Source organism: Desmodus rotundus, chromosome X, assembly GCF_022682495.2.
Source record: "Desmodus rotundus isolate HL8 chromosome X, HLdesRot8A.1, whole genome shotgun sequence".
Lineage (NCBI taxonomy): Eukaryota > Metazoa > Chordata > Mammalia > Chiroptera > Phyllostomidae > Desmodus > Desmodus rotundus.
Window position 1 is genome coordinate 3,123,762 of NC_071400.1, and position 19,149 is coordinate 3,142,910.

A 19,149-nucleotide genomic window follows, 5' to 3' on the forward strand; every position below is an offset into this window, starting at 1 on the left:
CTTTATTTTTATTGCCTTTTGAGACTGTTACTACTAAATGCTTGCCCTTCTGCTTTTAGCTTCCACATCTTTTAGCTTTTCTTTTGCATTTCTTAGCTCTTTGTCCTCTCCTATCAGTCTTCTGGAAGAGTGTCATTTGGTCTGATGTCCTAGCTCATTAAGGTATTCTTTAGCTGTACCTCTACCACTTATACTATACATTGAGTTATTTACTTCAGTGACTATTTTTATCCCTAATATTTTATTTTGACTCTTTTTACATCATTTTTGGTTTTATATTAAAAATGTCTTCCCTTTGTTTCCTTAAGTATACGTGTCATGCTTACTTTGAATTTTCGGTACTGCATCTTTTTCAATAACTCTGCCTCAGATTGCATATGGTACCAGTTTGTTGTCATCCCAGGGATGGGGTGTGTGTGTGTGTGTGTGTGTGTGTATATGTGTGTGTGTGTGTCTGTAAGTTTCTAGAATTCATGTTTTGCCTTCTGTAGTTTCTGCAGGTTGGTTGTGGGCCGAGGGAGTCAGCAGCCCATGCTGAGTCATGGTCTTAGAAATCTCATCAGTAATATGAGCCTAACAATAGTATGTACTTTATCGAGTTATTATGAAAATTAACTTAGATATTCCATGTGAATGCAAGATTCATTAGGGAGGATTTACAATTAATTTTAATTAATTTAAATGTACATGTAAATAGCCATATGTAGCTACTAGCTCTTGTGTTAGAAAGTGTACACCTAGAGACTTACTGGGTTTAAATCCTAGTTCTAGCACTTACTAGTCCTATATCCTTCAGCAAATTATCTCTCTGAATCTTGGTCTCCTTTCAAAGTCTATAAAATGAACCTAGTAAGGATCTACTTCACAGGGTTACTGTGGAAATTAAATATTATGCATGAAGTGCTTAGCACAGTGCCTGGTTTACCAGTGACCTTTGCACTGCTAAATCAAATGCTCAATTCTTAGACCTGACCCTATCCATCAACCAAGTAACATTTGACAGAATTTAATCACTCTCTTCACCAAAATACTTTCTTCTCTTTTTCAACTAACTGGGACAACCCTACTGGTGTTACATGCCACTTTCTCTTACTGATAATACCTTTTCCAAAGGTCTAGAGCAGTCCTGGCTGGTGTGGCTCAGTGCATTGAGCACTGGCCTGTGAACCACAGGGTCACCAGTTCAGTTCCCAGTCGGGGCACATGCCTGGGTTGCGGGCCAGGTCTCCAGTTGGAGGCGTGTGAGAGGCAGGCTATCAGTGTATCTCTCACACATCAATGTTTCTCTCCTTTTCTCCCTCTCTTTCCCTCTGTCTAAAAATAAATAAATAATGTCTTTAAAACAATAAAAGAACCTTGACAAAGTGACGCAATAACCAAGAGCAGTGTATACCTTGAGTGGATCCTGATTTGAACAAAGCACGTATCAAAGACATTTTACAGACAAGTGGTATAACCTGAATATGGCTGTGGTAGTCGATGTTGTTAGAGAATTAAGAAGTTATTAATTTTATGGTATCTTGGTTATATAAGAAATGTCTTTATATTTCAGAGGTTATACTGAAATATATACAAGTGAAATGTAATAAGGGAGGCAGATGTAGCAAAGTATTAACAGTTAATAAATCTAGGCAATAAGTATGTGAGCATCCATTCTATTTTTCTGATTTGATGATTTTGGCAGTGCAAAAGTTTTAATTAATCATACTTTCTTTTAAAAAAAGTTTGGCAATTAGGGAGACATACAACACTAGTGTCTATGCGGCAGAATTGTAGTTCTTCAGTCACGTTAATCACATTTTCAAGATAGGCCAGAGTCTAAAAGATTGGTCAGTACCCTTTTTACCCCTAGTTAGCTCTACACTTTCACATATCACAGTTTCCTAAAGCTGGGATCTGAATCCAAGTCACCCCTCTATAGATTTTTCTAAAGCTAAATCGCATAACTGCATGTTAACGCATGGAATATCTAATTTAATTTTCACATGGAAAATGCCTTATTATGCCCATTTTACAGGCTAGGAGACCAAGAGTCGGAGAGATGCCTTGCTCAAGGACATAGGCTAGTAAGGGTTAGAACTAGGATTTAAACCCAGTAAGGCTCTAGGTCTGCACTTTCTAATGCAAGTGCCAGTTGCTACACGTGGCTAGTTACATTTGAATTAATTGAAATTGTAGTTCTTCAGTCACGGTAATCACATTTTCAAGTGCTCAGTAGTCACTAGATACCATACTGACCAGTGCAGACACAGCACCCTGCTGTCATTACCCAGAGTTCTGTTGGATAGCAATACTCTAGAGCCTGTGATCTTAGCTACTATACATAAAGCCCCTCAATTTTCACAGTTGTAAGTGTATCTATCGATGTATATTTTTTTCATTTAAACTAAATTCTGCCATTAAACTTTCCTCTGAAATTCAGAAGGCCGACACAGGTCTTTTTACAAAATCAGTTGATTTCAGCAAAATTACATCAGTGTTTACATTTTAAGCAGTGTTTTGATGAAATTGTTGTAGAGAGAAACCTGGGAAGCCAGGCTCTATGTCCTTCCACTTTTTCCAGTTTTATTTAGGGGAGTTCAGAAGGACATAACTAACATGTATGAATGATCAGTGGTCCTGAAATAATACAGGTACTCGGGGGCCACAATATCCGTATATTAATATCCTCCTACAGCGTGTTGCTCAGTTGGTTAGGGTGGCTTACGCAAATATGTTGTGTAACATTTCCAGGAGTAGGAGTGGTGGAAAATTGAAGCTGACATACTTTTAGGGGAATTAAGTAGGAGAATGTCTCACTTTTGTCTCTTCATTTACTGATGTTTCCATGACCATGCTTTTTATATCAAATTTAATAGTTTGGCCTTAAGGGAATATAAATTGTGAGAGAAATTTGGTTAATGTACAGATCACTAGATGGCCTTATTTGTTATTTTTTACCACTTTATCTTTTAATGTTTTCTTTCTATAAGATGTAATTTGGACTGCCAAATAGCTGCATTCATGCCTATTTTGTATATCTTCCATTTCCTGTTTATAGCACACTTATAGTTGAGTTAGAGGATATAGTAGTGTTTGTGCAATGTAGAGATAACATGAACTCCATATTGTATAGCCTGAGAATTGAATTCCAGTTCAAGCTCTGCTTGAAAAGCTGTAACCTCTACAAAGTTACAGTAATTTAAAATCTAGACCAACACCACTTCACAATGACTGGTATGTGGCATGTGTTATAATAATGGATAATTAATTTTTAAAGGTTAAATGCTAAATATAGTATCTACTTCTTTAAATGTTAAATTGAATACAAAACATTCTTATCAAAGGAGACTCTGACTTTTACCTTTCACCAAAGTCATTCCTACCTTTTCTTTCCTTGGAAGTGACAAGTTCTATAGTTGTCACTATCTTATTCATATCTACAGTTTGGGAATCTGGATATATTTATAAATGCTCTTTGGCAAAGGTCATGTGCTCTTGACCTGAAAATCTGATGTGAGCTGCTATGTGAACTTCATTCAATAGCTCTGCAGTTACTTATCAAATATGTTGCAGTTTTTTCCAGTGCAGTTTGGGAAGAAACAGGCTTCAAATTTGAAAGTAGAAGCTTTTTTCACCAGTAATATTAAGTTTTGGTTTTTTTTTTTTTACTAAGAATCTAGACTTATTTAGGTAATAAAAGGAATTCTTCATAGCTTTTTGAGTGGGTCTTATGGCACTTAAGTATTCTAGTGATGTTTTATTTCCAGATATTATAAAACTGAAATTCAAAGTGATAGCAAGCAAAATATTTTGAAACATGGCAAACCCCCACCGCCACCCCCAGGCAAAGCCTTGATTGTTTTTTAAAAATTTTATTTTCAAGGTTGAATTTCAGAATTAATTAGATGGGAATTTTTGTCAGCTTGCCAAATACTTTAAACTTCTAAATAAATTAACTTCAACTTTTAATTTATCATTAACTTTGTTTTATTAATTGAACTAGTCATTTTTAAAGCTTAAACTAATTTACGTTGTTAGCTAGAATATAGCCCATGCTTTTCCCAGCTTGTGAGCCTTCTCACTTATTTAAGGGAAAAATAAAGTTTAGACAAAGAAAAGTAAAGGTACACATTTGGATGTAATTTAAACCTCATTTTGATGACTGTTGGCCTAGTGATTATAGATTCTGTTCCAGTATTGTTTTCAATAATAGTGTTACTATAGCAACTAATATAAATGCATGCTTCAAGGGGAAAAAACAAAAAAAAACCTCTCCACCGATTGTGTTGTATATTGGGATGAAATTTTTCTTTATTAACTTTTGTAACTTGCTCTAGACTTTGCAAAGCTGTTTTTCCCAAAGAAATATTCGGAGGATCCTGTTACAAATACGGTTTTGCCCTCTTAATCACATCATCTGTTTCTTGTATTGACAGTATGCTGCAATTAATTTAAAAGGGAAAAGATGTAGAAAGAGTTTGTTTCAGAAATCCTGTATCTTCTCTTTCTTATTTGTGCTTCATGCAGTACTCCAGAGGAAAGAACACTTTCTGCTCTCCTGCTTCTGAGCTGTGTAAATGAATTGTGTTTCTGTAAAAGTCTGTTACCTTACGTGGAATGTCTTGTCTTTGTTAAAGTGAAGATTGTGGTAAAACACACTTGTTCAAGTCCTTGAGTTTTATCGGCATAATTATTGTACGAACAAGTGGTTGAAAGATATTAAAATTTATCCATTACCGGTTTCATTGCAGATTCAGTAATTTATAAAAGTGACTTAAATGTCTTAAACTCTTAGGAGAAAAGTAAATAGATGATAAAGTATATCTACATAATACCTTGCAGCTCTTAAAATTGATGGTTGTATTTGAGGTAAAATGATGTCAATCGAAAGATATTAAGGCAGAAAAGAACTGTAAAGTACAATCCCATTTTTATGTAAAAGTGTGTGTGTGAGTATAAATGTGTGGAGGAATATACAGATGTTGCCAGTAGTTATCTCTAGAATAGTAGCATTGTTTTCATTAAAGTTTTTTTTAAATTTCTTTGAGAAGAAGTGTGTCATAGCCAGTAGAAGCAATATGAATTGGTTTTTGATTTCATGTTAGGAGGGTGGTAACATTTAGGAAAAGGGTCCAAAATTTTTTAGTGATTAAAATGAAGTCACATGTACTTTTCTTCTGACTTTTTGGCGGTTTAGTTGACTCTTGGTCAAAATGAAAGATATTACATGGGCAGAAGCTGAATCTCTACTGTAATCTGACCTTAAGACAAGATAGATCTTAAAACTGGAATTGGTGGGGAAAAGTCATTTTAAAAGGTTTTAGAAATGGGATTTCCTCAGATGAAAAGTGTCCTGAAGATGAAAACGATAAGATAGTTCAGGTCAGATTTAGGCTGTGCCTGAACTGGCTGTTCACAAGTTTGTGTCTGAGAATTGTGTTAATTTCAGTTTTTATATTTTCTTTAATTAAAAATTAGCATATGCTTCTTTTTTAAAAATTCAAAAAGTACAAAAGTGTTAAAAAGTGGGGGTGGGGGAAAGACCTACTTTGGTTTCCCCCTCATGCAGAATCCTCCAGGGCATTATCTTTTCTATGCAAGAGAATAGGTCCGGGAAATGGAAGCAACCTCAAGAAAACAGTCCTTCTTTATAGTGTGATAGAATGATCACGGAATAGAAGTCAAGCAATTTAGCTTTTAGTCTTAGCTACTCCTTAGCTGTGTGATTAGAAAAAAGTTAGTTTGCCTTTCTGAACATCAGTTTCTACCATTTCCAAGATAGTAAGTTTGGACTTTAAAATTATATAGAATGCTAATGACTGACTTGATAAAGCTCCCTAATATCTCAGATATTTTTTTTTTACTTTTTCTTTTTTTTTAAATCCTCACCCGAGGATATATTTATTGATTTTTAGAAAGAGAGGAAGGGGGAGAGAAAAAGAAACATCGATCGGTTGTCTCCTGTATGTGCCCTGACCAGGGATCGACCCGCAACCTAGGTATGTGCCCTGACCGGGAATCAAACCCGTGACCTTTTGGTGTACAGGACGATGCTCCAACCAACTGAGCCACCTGGCCAGGGCTCTTAGATATATTTTAAAAGAGTATATATGAGTTATTTCTGCTATTCTCAGTCATTCTGTTTCACAGGTGATCAGAGAGTATTTCATGGTTAACTTACAGTCATAGGTAGACTAAGTTATTATCTGGTGTTACAGACAGAATCAGTAGCATAGCTGAAAATGAATTCAGTTCCTAGCCTACAGTTCTCTTGGTCTTTCCCTCAGATTGCTTTCTTAGAGAAATGAAGTGATTTTTAACTATATTTAAGAACATCACATTGCCAAACAGAAGTAAAATTAGGGACTATATCCATAGAACATTTGTACCTTGAATCTGTTTGGTATTTTGTAGAACAGCTGAATCTTCTAATTGTATTTGGCATGATCACTTGCTAAAAATATTAGTCAGTGTTATCTGGTTTTATCATATACCTCTTTCTGGAGTTAGGCTTGGGGAGTGCGCACGGGAGACACATGTCTAAAGAAGCATTATTTTTAATAGGATTTAATGCAGACTGGCCTGTCTCCAACCTGCTTGGTCGGTAACTCTGAACTTTGGAGATCTATCTAGTGCTCATAAACCTGCTCTGTATAGTGTGGGCCAGAGAAGTCAGCTTTGGTGGCAGGTTTCTACACTGACCACTGGTACAGGAGAGAAATGCTTAGTTAACATTTCAGAAGAACTAAACCTATTAGCATCTGTGTGTTCCACCAGTAGACTTTCTTGAATCCTCTCATTTGTACGGTCTTGGGATGTTTTCTGTTTTCAACAAAAGAAATAACACATGCATGTCAAAATGAAGTATAAAATCTCAATTAACAGCAGTATCCATTAAGAAAACCAGTCATTTTCTTTCATGACATTATGAAGTATTTATTTCGGGTGTTTTTTGGGGTAGCAAGATAAAAAGTTGTTTACATGATTTCAAATATCAGATTATGTGGAGTTAGTGTCAGCGTTTGCTATTGTACATGATTTAAAATTTTCATCTTGAGTTATTTAACAGACATTTGAGTTCCTACCATGTGTTAGACCCTGTACTCTAAGTATGGTTAAAGATATCAGTGAAAGTTCTTTATAAGTGTGGGCTTTGTCTATGCTAAAACTTATGGGGGCATTAAGAATTACTGAGAAAACACTTTCTGGGAATTATTGGCCTTTAAATGTAAGGTGATGGTAACAATGGATGCTAAATGTATATATACACATATATATGATTATTTATGTGTGTGTATATATGTATATATGATTATATGTGTATATATGCATATATAATTGTACACTTATATATGTATATATGATTATATATGTGGTTATATATGCATATATATATATATATACACACACACACACACACATATATATATATGAACTTGCAAAATAAAAAGTTGGCAACCAAAAAAGAAAAGAATTACTACATACAAATTAAATTTAAATTTAATGTGCTGTATACCTCCCTGTACGTTCTTTTGACCAGTAATTATTTATGTTCCTTCACTAAATCACACTTAATTTAGACAGCATGTTCTAAGGGAACTTGCGTTCGAAGCTGTGGAAAATCATTTTGTGAAGTGAATTAATTTGCCTTTTATATATTCAGGTTTTCATCTGTGATTTCTTAATAAAAAAACTTGTGAACATTTTGATTTTTATGAGCAAGTAACATGTCTGTCATTCACTTTAATCCTCTTTCCCCAGGCTTGTGTGTGTCTCTCTCATAATTACACAGAGCAGGAATTTGGTGTTCTTAACTGAATATATAAATGATCTCAATTTCTGAGTTTTTATTTTTTTTTAACTTTAGAAGAGTCACTTAAGACACTGTAACTTTGAAAAAAGACATTATGATAATAAATTGATAAACAATATTGTTTTAAATTGGGCCATGGGTCCTTACAGTGTAATTTATATTTGAATTCCCTACAATTGAAATATAAGCACTAAATGTTTCAGTTAAACTGTCTTGTAACTGTTTAATTTAAATTTGGTTTTTGTTAGTATAGTGGTTGATAGCTAAAGTGATTGTGAAAATAAACTTGTTAAGTATTTATAAACAGGAGTAGCCATGATTTTTTAGCATAAGCATCCAATGTAGTTTCTGATTTAAGAAGACTTATGTTAGCATTTATTATCAACACAGAGCAAAGCAAAAAATACATATAAAAATAGAAGTTGGAGAAAATACTTTGAAAGCTGAAAAGTAGTCATCAAAAAAGTTAATCCATAAAACATGCTATGTAAACGTGCAGTTCTTACATAAGAGGCTGGTGTTGCATGTTTAGCAACTGTTTTCTAGGTAATTTATCACATATGTCAGAAATAGGTGTAACAGCCAGTTTCTAGTTTATAGTCTTAACAGTAGGCCAAATATGATCCAGAGGGAGGAAATAATTCTGTGTTATTTCAACCCCTCTAAACAGGACACCATACTTGCAGAACTTCTTCAAATACATAAAGAACACATTGTAGGATATCACGAACATGATTCTCTTTTGGACCACAAAGAAGAAGAAGAGTTGACTGAGGAAGAAAGAAAAGCAGCCTGGGCGGAATATGAAGCAGAGAAGAAGGTAGTTTATTTGCAATGCTTTTTGGTTTGGTTTTGATGTTAATAATTTGAAAGACAAATGAGGAAGAAAAGGGTCACATTTAGAACAGGTGAATCTTCCCGAACAGAGTCCCCGGATGTGAGAGTCTGTTTATAGGCTTTGGCTACCTTTGGTGGTAGAGTGGGAAGAGGAGGGAAGAAAATATTCTCCATGTAAAGAGTAGCAGCCCCACTTCTGCTTAGCGCTTGCTGAATCAAGAGATTAGTGGAAAGGTATATATTTAGCATCACTTAACTCCCATCAACACCCTCACTGTAGAAACAGACACGCAGGAGCTTAGAGTTTGGAGGTAGGAAAGAGTAAATGCTGTTTTAGCATGCGTGCCATGAAATCTAAATTTTGACTGACTCTGTATCAGAACAGAGAAGTATTTCACTATTGGACGTTAATGTCCATCTCCAGCTGAAACTTCATTTAAAATAGTTCCATGTCTATTTCAGACACCAACTCACTTGAGCAAAAATGTGCCTGAGCATGGGAAACCTTATCCTAATACATGAATCCTTTTTAAACTCCTCCCTCATTGTACCAAACTTCTTTAATGTTAATGTGATGTTAGGAGTCTCATCAGAATTATGAGTTGCCCCATTCCGTGGGAATTATCAAAAAAGAGTATACCTTTAGGGGTTAAAGCTTTCTGTGTAATAAGATCTTGGTTTCAGGTGAAAAGGGTGTTTTGTTTGTGTGTGGAAGAGTGTTAATAATTTCCTAGATCTGAGAATATGGATTCTTTTCTAAACCAGTAGGTGATGTAGAATTTCAAGTTTTAAATCACAATGTGGAAAGTGCATAATTTTTTGTTTTTAGGGACTGACCATGCGTTTCAACATACCAACTGGGACCAATTTACCCCCTGTCACTTTCAACTCTCAAACTCCTTATATTCCTTTCAATTTGGGAGCCCTGTCAGCAATGAGTAATCAACAGCTGGAGGTAAGTTGTGAACTACAAAAGTAGTTTAACTTGAATTAAAGGCAATTTCAAGTGCCCTGTTGTTGAGGGTTCCCTGTGCAGGAATATCACATTCTCCAAAAGATTACCTATGAATAGACCAAGAAATTTTTCTTTTATTTGTTGACCTTTTTGAACTAGCACAGTGTAGTAAAATGTGGTTTGTTCAAAGCACAAGGGAATCAAGCCTTCAATTAATGTAGTTTGAATTATTTTAGTTAAGGAACAGTAGGGCAGCTGACTAGGTAGAGAAATAGCACTTTGTCCAGTTATAAAATATTTTGAATAAACAGATTACTTGCTTAATGTTGGAAAGCAGAATAAATGCGCACCTCGATTTATATTCTAATTCCATGTAGATGCAGCACTAAGTATATGTTAATGCCCGGTATTATGAAATAATTGATTTCAAACTAGAATCAATTATGAAGTAAATGAGAAAGATTAGGTTTCATTGTTCTAATAATTTAATAACTTAATTGAATCTGTGGTCTCCTTTTAAAAATGTGCTTATGGAGTCATTGAAATTATTAAATTATTGATTCAATGAAACCCAAACTTTCATCTTTCTAACAAGACCTTCACTGATGAGTTTTTACTCCACTTTGTTGATGCTGAAGTTTGCACGTCTTTTCAATTACTTCTATAAAGTAGCAAGGGGAAGAACCCCTATATTTTAAAACTATACTGTCTTTTATATGCCCTACATAACTTATTTCTTACATCCTTCCAGGACCTCATAAATCAAGGAAGAGAAAAAGTTGTGGAAGCAACAAACAGTGTGGCAGCAGTGAGGATTCAGCCTCTTGAAGATATAATTTCGGCTGTAGTAAGTTACTTGGCAGTTGTCTTACTCCAACTTGAAATTTGTGTTCTTCCCCTTACCATTTGTTTTAATTCTTTCTTTTATCCTCAGCCAAGGACATTTTTTTCATTGCTTTTTTTTTTTTTTTAAGAGGGAGGGAAAGGGAAAGAGGATGGGATAGAGAGAAATATCGATGTGAGAGAGAAGCATCAATAGATTGCCTGCCATATACACCCAGACCAGGGATCGAACCCGCAACATTTTGGTTATGGGACGATGCTCCAACCAACTGAGCCACACCAGCCAGAGCTGTTTTAAATTTTTTTTTTAAGATTTTATTTATTTATTTTTAGAGAGGAGAAGGGAGGGAGAAAAAGAGGGAGAGAAACATCAATGTGTGGTTGCCTCTCAAGGGTACCCTACTGGGGACCTGGCCTGCAACCCAGGCATGTGCCCTGACTGGGAATCGAACTGGCAACCCTTTGGTTTGCAGGCCTGCGCTCAATCTACTGAGCTACACCAGCCAGGGGTGTTTTTAATGTTTTAATTATTGTTTGGTTCACTATTTGTAGGGGCAGGGGCTAGCATAATTCTTATAACTTGATTTGTAATAGTAAAATACTAGTGAACTGTATAATGGTGGCAAGCTATAATTCAACAGTTTCACCCAGATTGTTGGCACAAAAGAGAAATGGTTGAAATCTAAGAAATGGGAACTCAATCATAGACATGTATGGATTGTTTACATAAACATATTTTAATGACTAGTTGCACAAAGGAAGTACAAATAGTTTTATTCCAAAGATAGCCAACCCTTGTACACACAGTGGAAAACTTAGTACCCTGCGTTTACACCATTGTTTTCTTTTAAAAAGAATAAAGGGAAAGGGAGACAGAAATTTTAAAAATCCCAAATATCTTCAAGTAGTTTCTTTTTCCTCAATTCTACTGCAATAGGAGTAACTGGAAACTTTTTCTTTTAGTGGAAGGAAAACATGAATCTCTCAGAGGCGCAAGTCCAGGCATTAGCTTTGAGTAGACAAGCCAGCCAGGAGCTTGACGTTAAACGAAGAGAAGCCATCTACAATGACGTATTGACAAAACAGCAGATGGTAAGGATTCTTTCTATCTCTCTATCTCAGGTTATGTTTTCTTTTCTTGAATTTATAATAATGGGGGTTGTATGATGTCTGTGTCAATAACCACCCCTCATATGGACGGATGGATAGTCATTGGTTATTTCTCGAAGAAATTTTGTCCAAAACCCTAGTAATGTCAAGAAAAGGTAATATCTTTTATTACAAAGGAGTGATATCTTTCCAAATGGGTCCCCTTGAAGTTTATATAGGCAGTCTCCCATATAATTTTATTTCTTATACATCCTGGACATATAAAAAGGAATTCCTTTTTTTCCCAAGTTGTTTACATTAGAATTTTAAAATTAAATTTGATAGCTAGACATACATGCGTGTGTATATACACATCTGACTTAAATGCAGATAAAACTTATATTCCTAAAAAGGAATATCTGCGAAACTCCTTCTTTTTAACCATATTTACCATTTTGAAACAATTCCTGAAAATAAATGTACTTTTTAATGGATTTAATTTGAGGGTGGAACTCTAGATGGCATGATGCAGTCCCTACTGCACAGCAGTATTTGATGACAACACAAGTAAAATGTTGCTTTGTTCAAAGAAAGAAAGAGGGCCAGCATATCCCAGGGTCCTTGATCATCTGTCCCAGCACTCGTTTGCCGGCCATCTGCCTTGCGCTGGGAAATTTCAACTCCTGACATCAGGGAATAAATTTCTGTGGCATGAATTTTACCTAGAAAGCGCTGTAGAACTCTGCGGTTTTAGATTATCTTAGGAAATTTCAGACATTCCAGGTAGGAGTTATTCCCACTTGCGAGTGCCTTTTCCCTGTGGTGTTTGTCACTAAAAATGTTTATTTGTCTGTCATAATGTGAAATATTCAAAAGAATGACAAAGAAAGCAGAGCTGACAGAAAGTGCTGTAACTAATACTTGAGACTAATCACAGTGCAGGGCAGGTTACTATGGCAACTAACCTAAATGCTCCTTGCAATACAATAGTCAAGTCATTAGGAGAATTTAGCCCTAAATGGTGTTACTAACTGGTTTCTACAGTAATGGTCCTGTGAATGCCATCAAATTAGTAATGGTGACAACAATAATGTGTTTTCCTTTTGGTATGGTACCCCCCTAACAAATTGATTTTAACTCAAAAACTTGATACTTGCCTCTTTGAGACAGGTCATGCACTTGTAACAGCTCCCTTTTCTCTCCCTAGTTAATCAGCTGTGTTCAGCGAATACTTATGAACCGAAGGCTCCAGCAGCAGTACAATCAACAGCAACAGCAACAAATGACTTATCAACAAGCAACACTAGGTCACCTCATGATGCCAAAGCCTCCCAATTTAATCATGAATCCTTCTAACTACCAGCAGATTGATATGAGAGGAATGTATCAGTCCGTGGCTGGTGGTATGCAGCCGCCACCGTTACAGCGAGCACCGCCCCCAATGAGAAGCAAAAATCCAGGACCTTCCCCAGGGAAATCAATGTGATTTTGCACTAAAAGCTTAAAGGATTGTTAAAATCATAGAAAGATCTTTTATTTTTTTAGGAATCAATGACTTAACAGAACTCAACTGTATAAATAGTTTGGTCCCCTTAAATGCCAATCTTCCATATTAGTTTTAAATTTTTTTAAATAGGGCATACCATTTCTTCCTGACATTTGTCAGTGATGTTGCCTAGAATCTTCTTACACACATTGAGTACAGAAGATATTTCAAATTGTTTTCAGTGAAAACAAGTTGTTCCATAATAGTAACAACTCCACAGATTTCCTCTCTAAATTTTTATGCCTGCTTTTAGCAACCATAAAATTGTCATAAAATTAACGAATTTAGGAAAGAATACAGATTTATATATTCATTCTTTACATCAAAAAACACAGCTGAGTTCTTAGAGTTGATTCCTCAAGTTATAAAATACTTTTGTACTTAATCCATTTCTTGATTAAAGTGATTGAAATGGTTTTAATGTTCTTTTGACTGAAGTCTGAAACCGGGCTCCTGCTATATCATGCCTGTGACTGAAAGCTCGAAACTAAGGGTTATCTCTGACACAGAATTGCGTGCAATATTCTTAAATACTACTGCTCTAAAACTTGGAGGAGTCTCGCAGTGATCTTGGCATTGTATAAACAGCCTTAAGTACAGCCTAAGAAGAGAATTCCTTTTTCTTCTTTAGTCTTTCTGCCATTTTTTATTTTTGGTTCTATGTGCTGAAATAATCACTAGTAAAATTTCAGGGTTGTGGATTATCTTCCACACACGATTTCCTCTCTCCTGGCACTCATATAAAGCACATCTCTCTAACTGCTGGGTGCCAGTGCTAGTGCTTCATCCTATTGCTGGCAGTGGGATGCAGACTAACACAAGTTCTAGCATTTTAGGAGGTTAAGGACGGCGCTGTGGTTGTTAGGTTCACGCCCTATTTTATAAACAGCATCAAGATGGCAGAACCATTGCTGACTTTTAAGTTCACACGAGGAATGTGCTTTAACAATTCCTAGGATTGTCAGTATTGTGAGTTAATTCCTTTTAAAGATAAGAATCACTGGCTTTGATGCTCCTTCTTTTCTCTCATCTTGTTCTTTCCCCCCAACTCCACTATGTTTTCTTACATTATGTCTCAAAGTTTGATATTTAAAAAAAAAAAGTAGGTCTGTGAGGCAATTTTCTGATCCAAATGACCTCATCTAATACCCTTTCAAGAAGTTTTACTAGAAAATCCTTATGTTGTTTTTTTTCTTAATCCAGACCTGTAAAAATCACCTATAAAGTTTATTCATGTACAGCTTGGTTGCTTGAGTTTCTTAAAGGAAAACATTGTCAGACTATGGGAGTCAACTCAACATGGCAAAAACATTTCTGAGATGATGATGTAACAGGTAGTGGAAACAGCTAAGGAATTCCAGAAAAAAAGAAAGCTGGGTGGAGGATTGATTTGCTCCAGATATCACTGGATTAGAGTAAGTTTAACATTAGCCAAAACTGTTTTGAGATGTTTGGATGATTAAGAGATTTCCATTTTTAACTTGAAAGAACTAGTGGTAAAACATCTAAGAGCACTAAGTTGGGGATAACAAAATTTGTGAGCTTTGGTGGATTCACCCCCCACTTCCACATGCTGAGTTATCACTAACAAATTCCATATATTTGGATATTATGCCAGCCATATAATCTATTTAATTGGTGGGGGTGGGGGGAGATGTGTGTTTAGGAGAAATGAAAAAAGACGAGATTTATGTGATAAATATTTGAAGACAGTACACTCTGGCCAACTGTTATCAGTTGGTATTTCTACAAGTCCAGAATACTTTAAACCTGATTTATTAGACCTGGGAACTTTTGACAGGGTCTAATTACTTGCTCAAAGACATAGATATGAAAATTTTAGCAACCTTCTAAACTGTTTTTACCATAGATGAAACTATGACTTAAAGAATAATACATAGAAGGATTATTTGGAAATAAGAGAGTTTGAAATAAAACTTGGACCACTTTGCATACACTCTTCTCACTTGACATTTTAGCTACATAAAATGTACTTTGAGTATAACATCAAGCTTTAACAAATATTTAAAGACAAAAATCACGTCAATAAGATACTAAAAGGCTCATTTTTATATTTGTTTTAGATGTTTTAAATAGTTGCAATGGCTTAAAAAAATGACGATTTAAAATGTTGCTTGTAATACAGTTTTTGCCTGCTAAATTCTCCACATTTTGTAACCTGTTTTATTTCTTTGGGTGTAAAGCGTTTTTGCTTAGTATTGTGATATTGTATATGTTCTGTCCCGGTTGTATAGTACTGTTTCAGTCCGTCATCCAGCTTTGGCTGCTGAAATCATACAGCTGTGAAGACTTGCCTTGGTTTCTGTTAGACTGCTTTTCAGTTCTGTATTGAGTATCTTAAGTACTGTAGAAAAGATGTCACTTCTTCCTTTAAGGCTGTTTTGTAATATATTAAGGACTGGAATTGTGTTTTTAAAGAAAAGCATTCAAGTATGACAATAATACTATCTGTGTTTTCACCATTCAAAGTGCTGTTTAGTAGTTGAAACTTAAACTATTTAATGTCATTTAATAAAGTGACCAAAATGTGTTGTGCTCTTTATTGCATTTTCACAGCTTTGAAAATCTGTGCATATATTGTTTCATAGAAAATGTATAGCTTTTGATGCCCTATTTAATGGTGGTTCTTTTGCACATTTAGTTATTTAATGTTGGGAGGTGAAGAAGTTTGGTTTTTTAATTTGTTATATACTAAATTCTGTAAAAGGAGATCTTTAACCTCAAAAATAATTTACATACCAGGAAACCTATGTGTGTTTGTGTTAGTTTTGGTTGTCTGTGTGTAATCCAGCACCACCCTCCGCTTCCCAAGAGCTGCAGCGCTCTTCGCAGTCCCGCCGGGCTACCGGTCCACGCTTGGTACAGAAGCCGCTTACCATCCTGAAGCCGGAGGAGGTTGGTGGGAAACCCTATTACCTGGCCTCCCAGAGAAGCTGACTGTTTTGCAGTCGTCCCTTAGCTACGCCTGTTCTCCCTTTAGTATCATAAAATCGGGTACATATTCTGGGCCTCAAACAAAACTTTAAAAACAATTATCTCAGTTAACCATTGTTTCTTTTGAGGGTGGCATGCTGTGAGGCTTCTAGATACTAACTAACAGTAAAATAGGTCATCCTTTCATATCCTTATTTCACTAAAATTTCTGTTCAGATTATTATCTGCTTTATTTAACCAGAATGCTTCTCAAGTGACTTTTGCCTATGTCCAAATCAAATCTGCCCTTAGAAATTGAAAATTCGTCCACCGTTGACTCCCCCCTGCCCCCCGCAAAACTCTGTATTCTGTGCCAATCCCGAAGGAGTGACCAAGGTTCAGAAATACTTTTTGTCTGTGCAACATTTTATATATGCTGTTATACTGAGGTGAATAAAATTTAAAAATCCAAAATATATACTGTTCGTAAGCTCGGTATCTGCCAGGTGACCAGACTCTGCCCGCATCACTCGTGTTGGACTAATAACACAATGGCCCCTCCGGCCTCCATGTAAGAGTTTTACTCCCCAGAGTGTAGACAGCCATAGAAATACCGTCTCGTGATACTGCCACCCTTGTTTTGCAATAACCTTCCTGACACCACTGGTGCCTATTTAGCTAATTAAGGGAGTCGCCCTTCCTCCCCCTTAGGGATCTGTCCTGATAGTGAGCACTGCACACCTTTACGCAGGAAGACAGCATAGGAATTGAGTCTGTTGTTAAAGTGTTAATTGAATGAAAATGTGAGACGAATCCTAAACTATTGCAGACCCTCTTTAATGCTTTGAACTAGCACATATTCCGAGCAGTCTCTAGTCAGCAGCACTATCCCACGCTCTGCTCCGGACCATTCTGTCCTGGTTTGTAAGGGAGAGGAAGCTTGGCTCCATTCTCTTTTAGCTAATCATATCCAATAACTACCAAGAGTCTTCTACTTATTAAAAAGACTTCACCCCCCCAGCCCCTCCTCTCCCTGTATAATCCTCACATCAAATACGAGTTGATTTTTCAAGAAAAGTGAAGAGAGATGACACCACATGCAAGAATGGGGTTTATTTCACATATATAAGGAGAAAGTATATTGAAAGAAAAGGAACTCAGAAGGATCAGGAATTAGACAAGATTGGAGTGGATTGATGGAGGGCCTTGAAATCATGAATGAGTAATTCAATAGGGAGGACAACGAGGGCTTGTGAGGTGAGGTGCCTGGTATGTTCAAAGTAGCTGGTAAAGGCAGTGATTTGGGCAGGGGTAATTTGAATGGTTCAGAATGCAAGGTGAAGAAAGATCGGAGACAGGAAGATAGATAACCAGTCCAGGCATTCAGTGACCAAACTACACATCATTTTAAGGACAAAAGGCCCCAAACCATTAGAGGTTGTATAGGATTCTTAACTTGTAAGAAAAACCTGTTATTTCCTTTTACCCTTCCCCCAAGGAGCCTACTTTGTTGAGGATTTTTTATTTTACAAGGAAAATTTCAGCTCTTTTGATTACTCTCTTAAACCTAATGATAAATCCATCAATGGCATTCCTGTTCTTTCTCAATTTTTCATTACTGCTAATTCCACTCTTACACATTTGCACAACGTGAGTTTGGTCCTTTTAACTAAGTTGAGTGTAATTCTTATTTCTTTCCTCAAGGTAATTCTTCAAAGGGCCAAATCCATTCCTGTTACTTCCCCTCGAGATCCATCTATTCCAAATGCTAGTATCTCTGTTTAGTAATGTTATATTTATAAGCTTCCCTTGGTATTTTGAAAGTGCTTTGCAGTTATATGTATTAACCTGTATACAAAATCTGTGAGGAAAGTGAGGTGAATAATTACATTCTCCTCATGACAGTTAAGCTAAAAGACCAAAATCAAATCCATTGCACTTAGGAGGCACAAGACGTTCTAGTTACTTGAACTATCTAGGTCTTTCATGTCTCATTTGGGAAATGGGACTATAATAACGCCTTAATTTCTTGAAGGCAAGACATTGAACCAGGTGATTTCCTGAGGTCCCTTTCAGCTCCAAGCCTTAGGCTTAACTGTGAGCAAAGCACAGTTTGAAGCCAAAAGGCAATGTGTTTGTCTAATGTTACATGGTAAGTTTGTGAACAGAATTAGGAATCCTTTCCCTTTGGCTAACCCTCTCCCTCCCCTAAGCTATACCTTTCTTTTCCTGTGTTTAGAAAATGAGAGGTCTGACAGGCATTTTAATGACAATGCAGATAAGTCAACTTGTAATTGGCTCTAATTACCACTTCCACAAACTAACCTCCTTTATCTTTCCCCAGAGGCGCTCCCAGAGCTGGTTCCTTACTGCCTCTGGAGCTCTGCAGAAAGTTAAAAACATATTTAAGGATCTGACTCATATCTTGGTTGCCTGACTGGGTTATATACATGACAAAACATCAAGGTAAATATAAATCACCTTTTGTAAAGTCAACTTTTAAGTATATGATTAACTTCCCATTCCATTGTTGAGGCCACTATTTAAATTGTCTGGTCTGGATGAAGTTCATAGTGAGCAGGAGTTTACATTTGTTTATATTGACTCACGTAACACTATATGGCATACTTTTTGGAACTGGGGGTTTATAAAGAGTCAAATCTTGTGACAAAAACTATGAAAACTAATAGAAGACTGAAATACTAAATTTTTTGTCTGTAGCTGCTTGTCCCCACATGCCAGTAGCGAAGCAGGTAGGAGCCTGTGTCTAGCCTGCTGAATACATTTCAATGAAAACAAAACCAAACTTAAGAGAAAGGAATCATGGTTAATATAATCATCTGAGGTCTTGTTAGTTCATTCCCAGCTCTTGGTAGGTTTTCAACAATATAGCATGGAGGTTGGGCTTCAAAGGTATTAATGATACAGGCTTGTTTGGACCCTAGCCTTAGCAAAGTAAACATTTGATTCTTTTAGCAAGTTTTCCTGCCCCCTCTTCCCGCATCTTGCACACTCTACCGGATGTGCTAAGCTCAAATGAAGTGCCTGCCTGCAATTTTTAATTTTTTCCCTTCTCCAAACTAACCCCCGGTTTTATATTCTAAAAGCTCAGTTGCGGGGTGGGGGGTGGGAGCAGGGGGGCGGGGGGAA

At 36.2% G+C, this 19,149-nt stretch overlaps 1 protein-coding gene across 6 annotated transcripts in view; it reads left to right on the forward strand.

Moving 5' to 3' along the window:
* ATRX (ATRX chromatin remodeler) overlaps positions 1–16,473 on the forward strand; it is a 181,062-nt gene extending 164,589 nt beyond the window's left edge. For all 6 annotated transcript variants that reach the window (XM_024574996.4, XM_024574999.4, XM_024575001.4 and 3 more), the window contains 5 exons: positions 8,466–8,615; positions 9,462–9,587; positions 10,339–10,434; positions 11,394–11,522; positions 12,727–16,473. In XM_024574996.4, coding sequence (XP_024430764.2) covers positions 8,466–8,615; positions 9,462–9,587; positions 10,339–10,434; positions 11,394–11,522; positions 12,727–13,005 — 780 coding nt within the window. In that variant the 3' untranslated portion in view covers positions 13,006–16,473. The remainder of the gene's footprint in view (positions 1–8,465; positions 8,616–9,461; positions 9,588–10,338; positions 10,435–11,393; positions 11,523–12,726) is intronic.
* Positions 16,474–19,149: the final 2,676 nt, after the last annotated feature.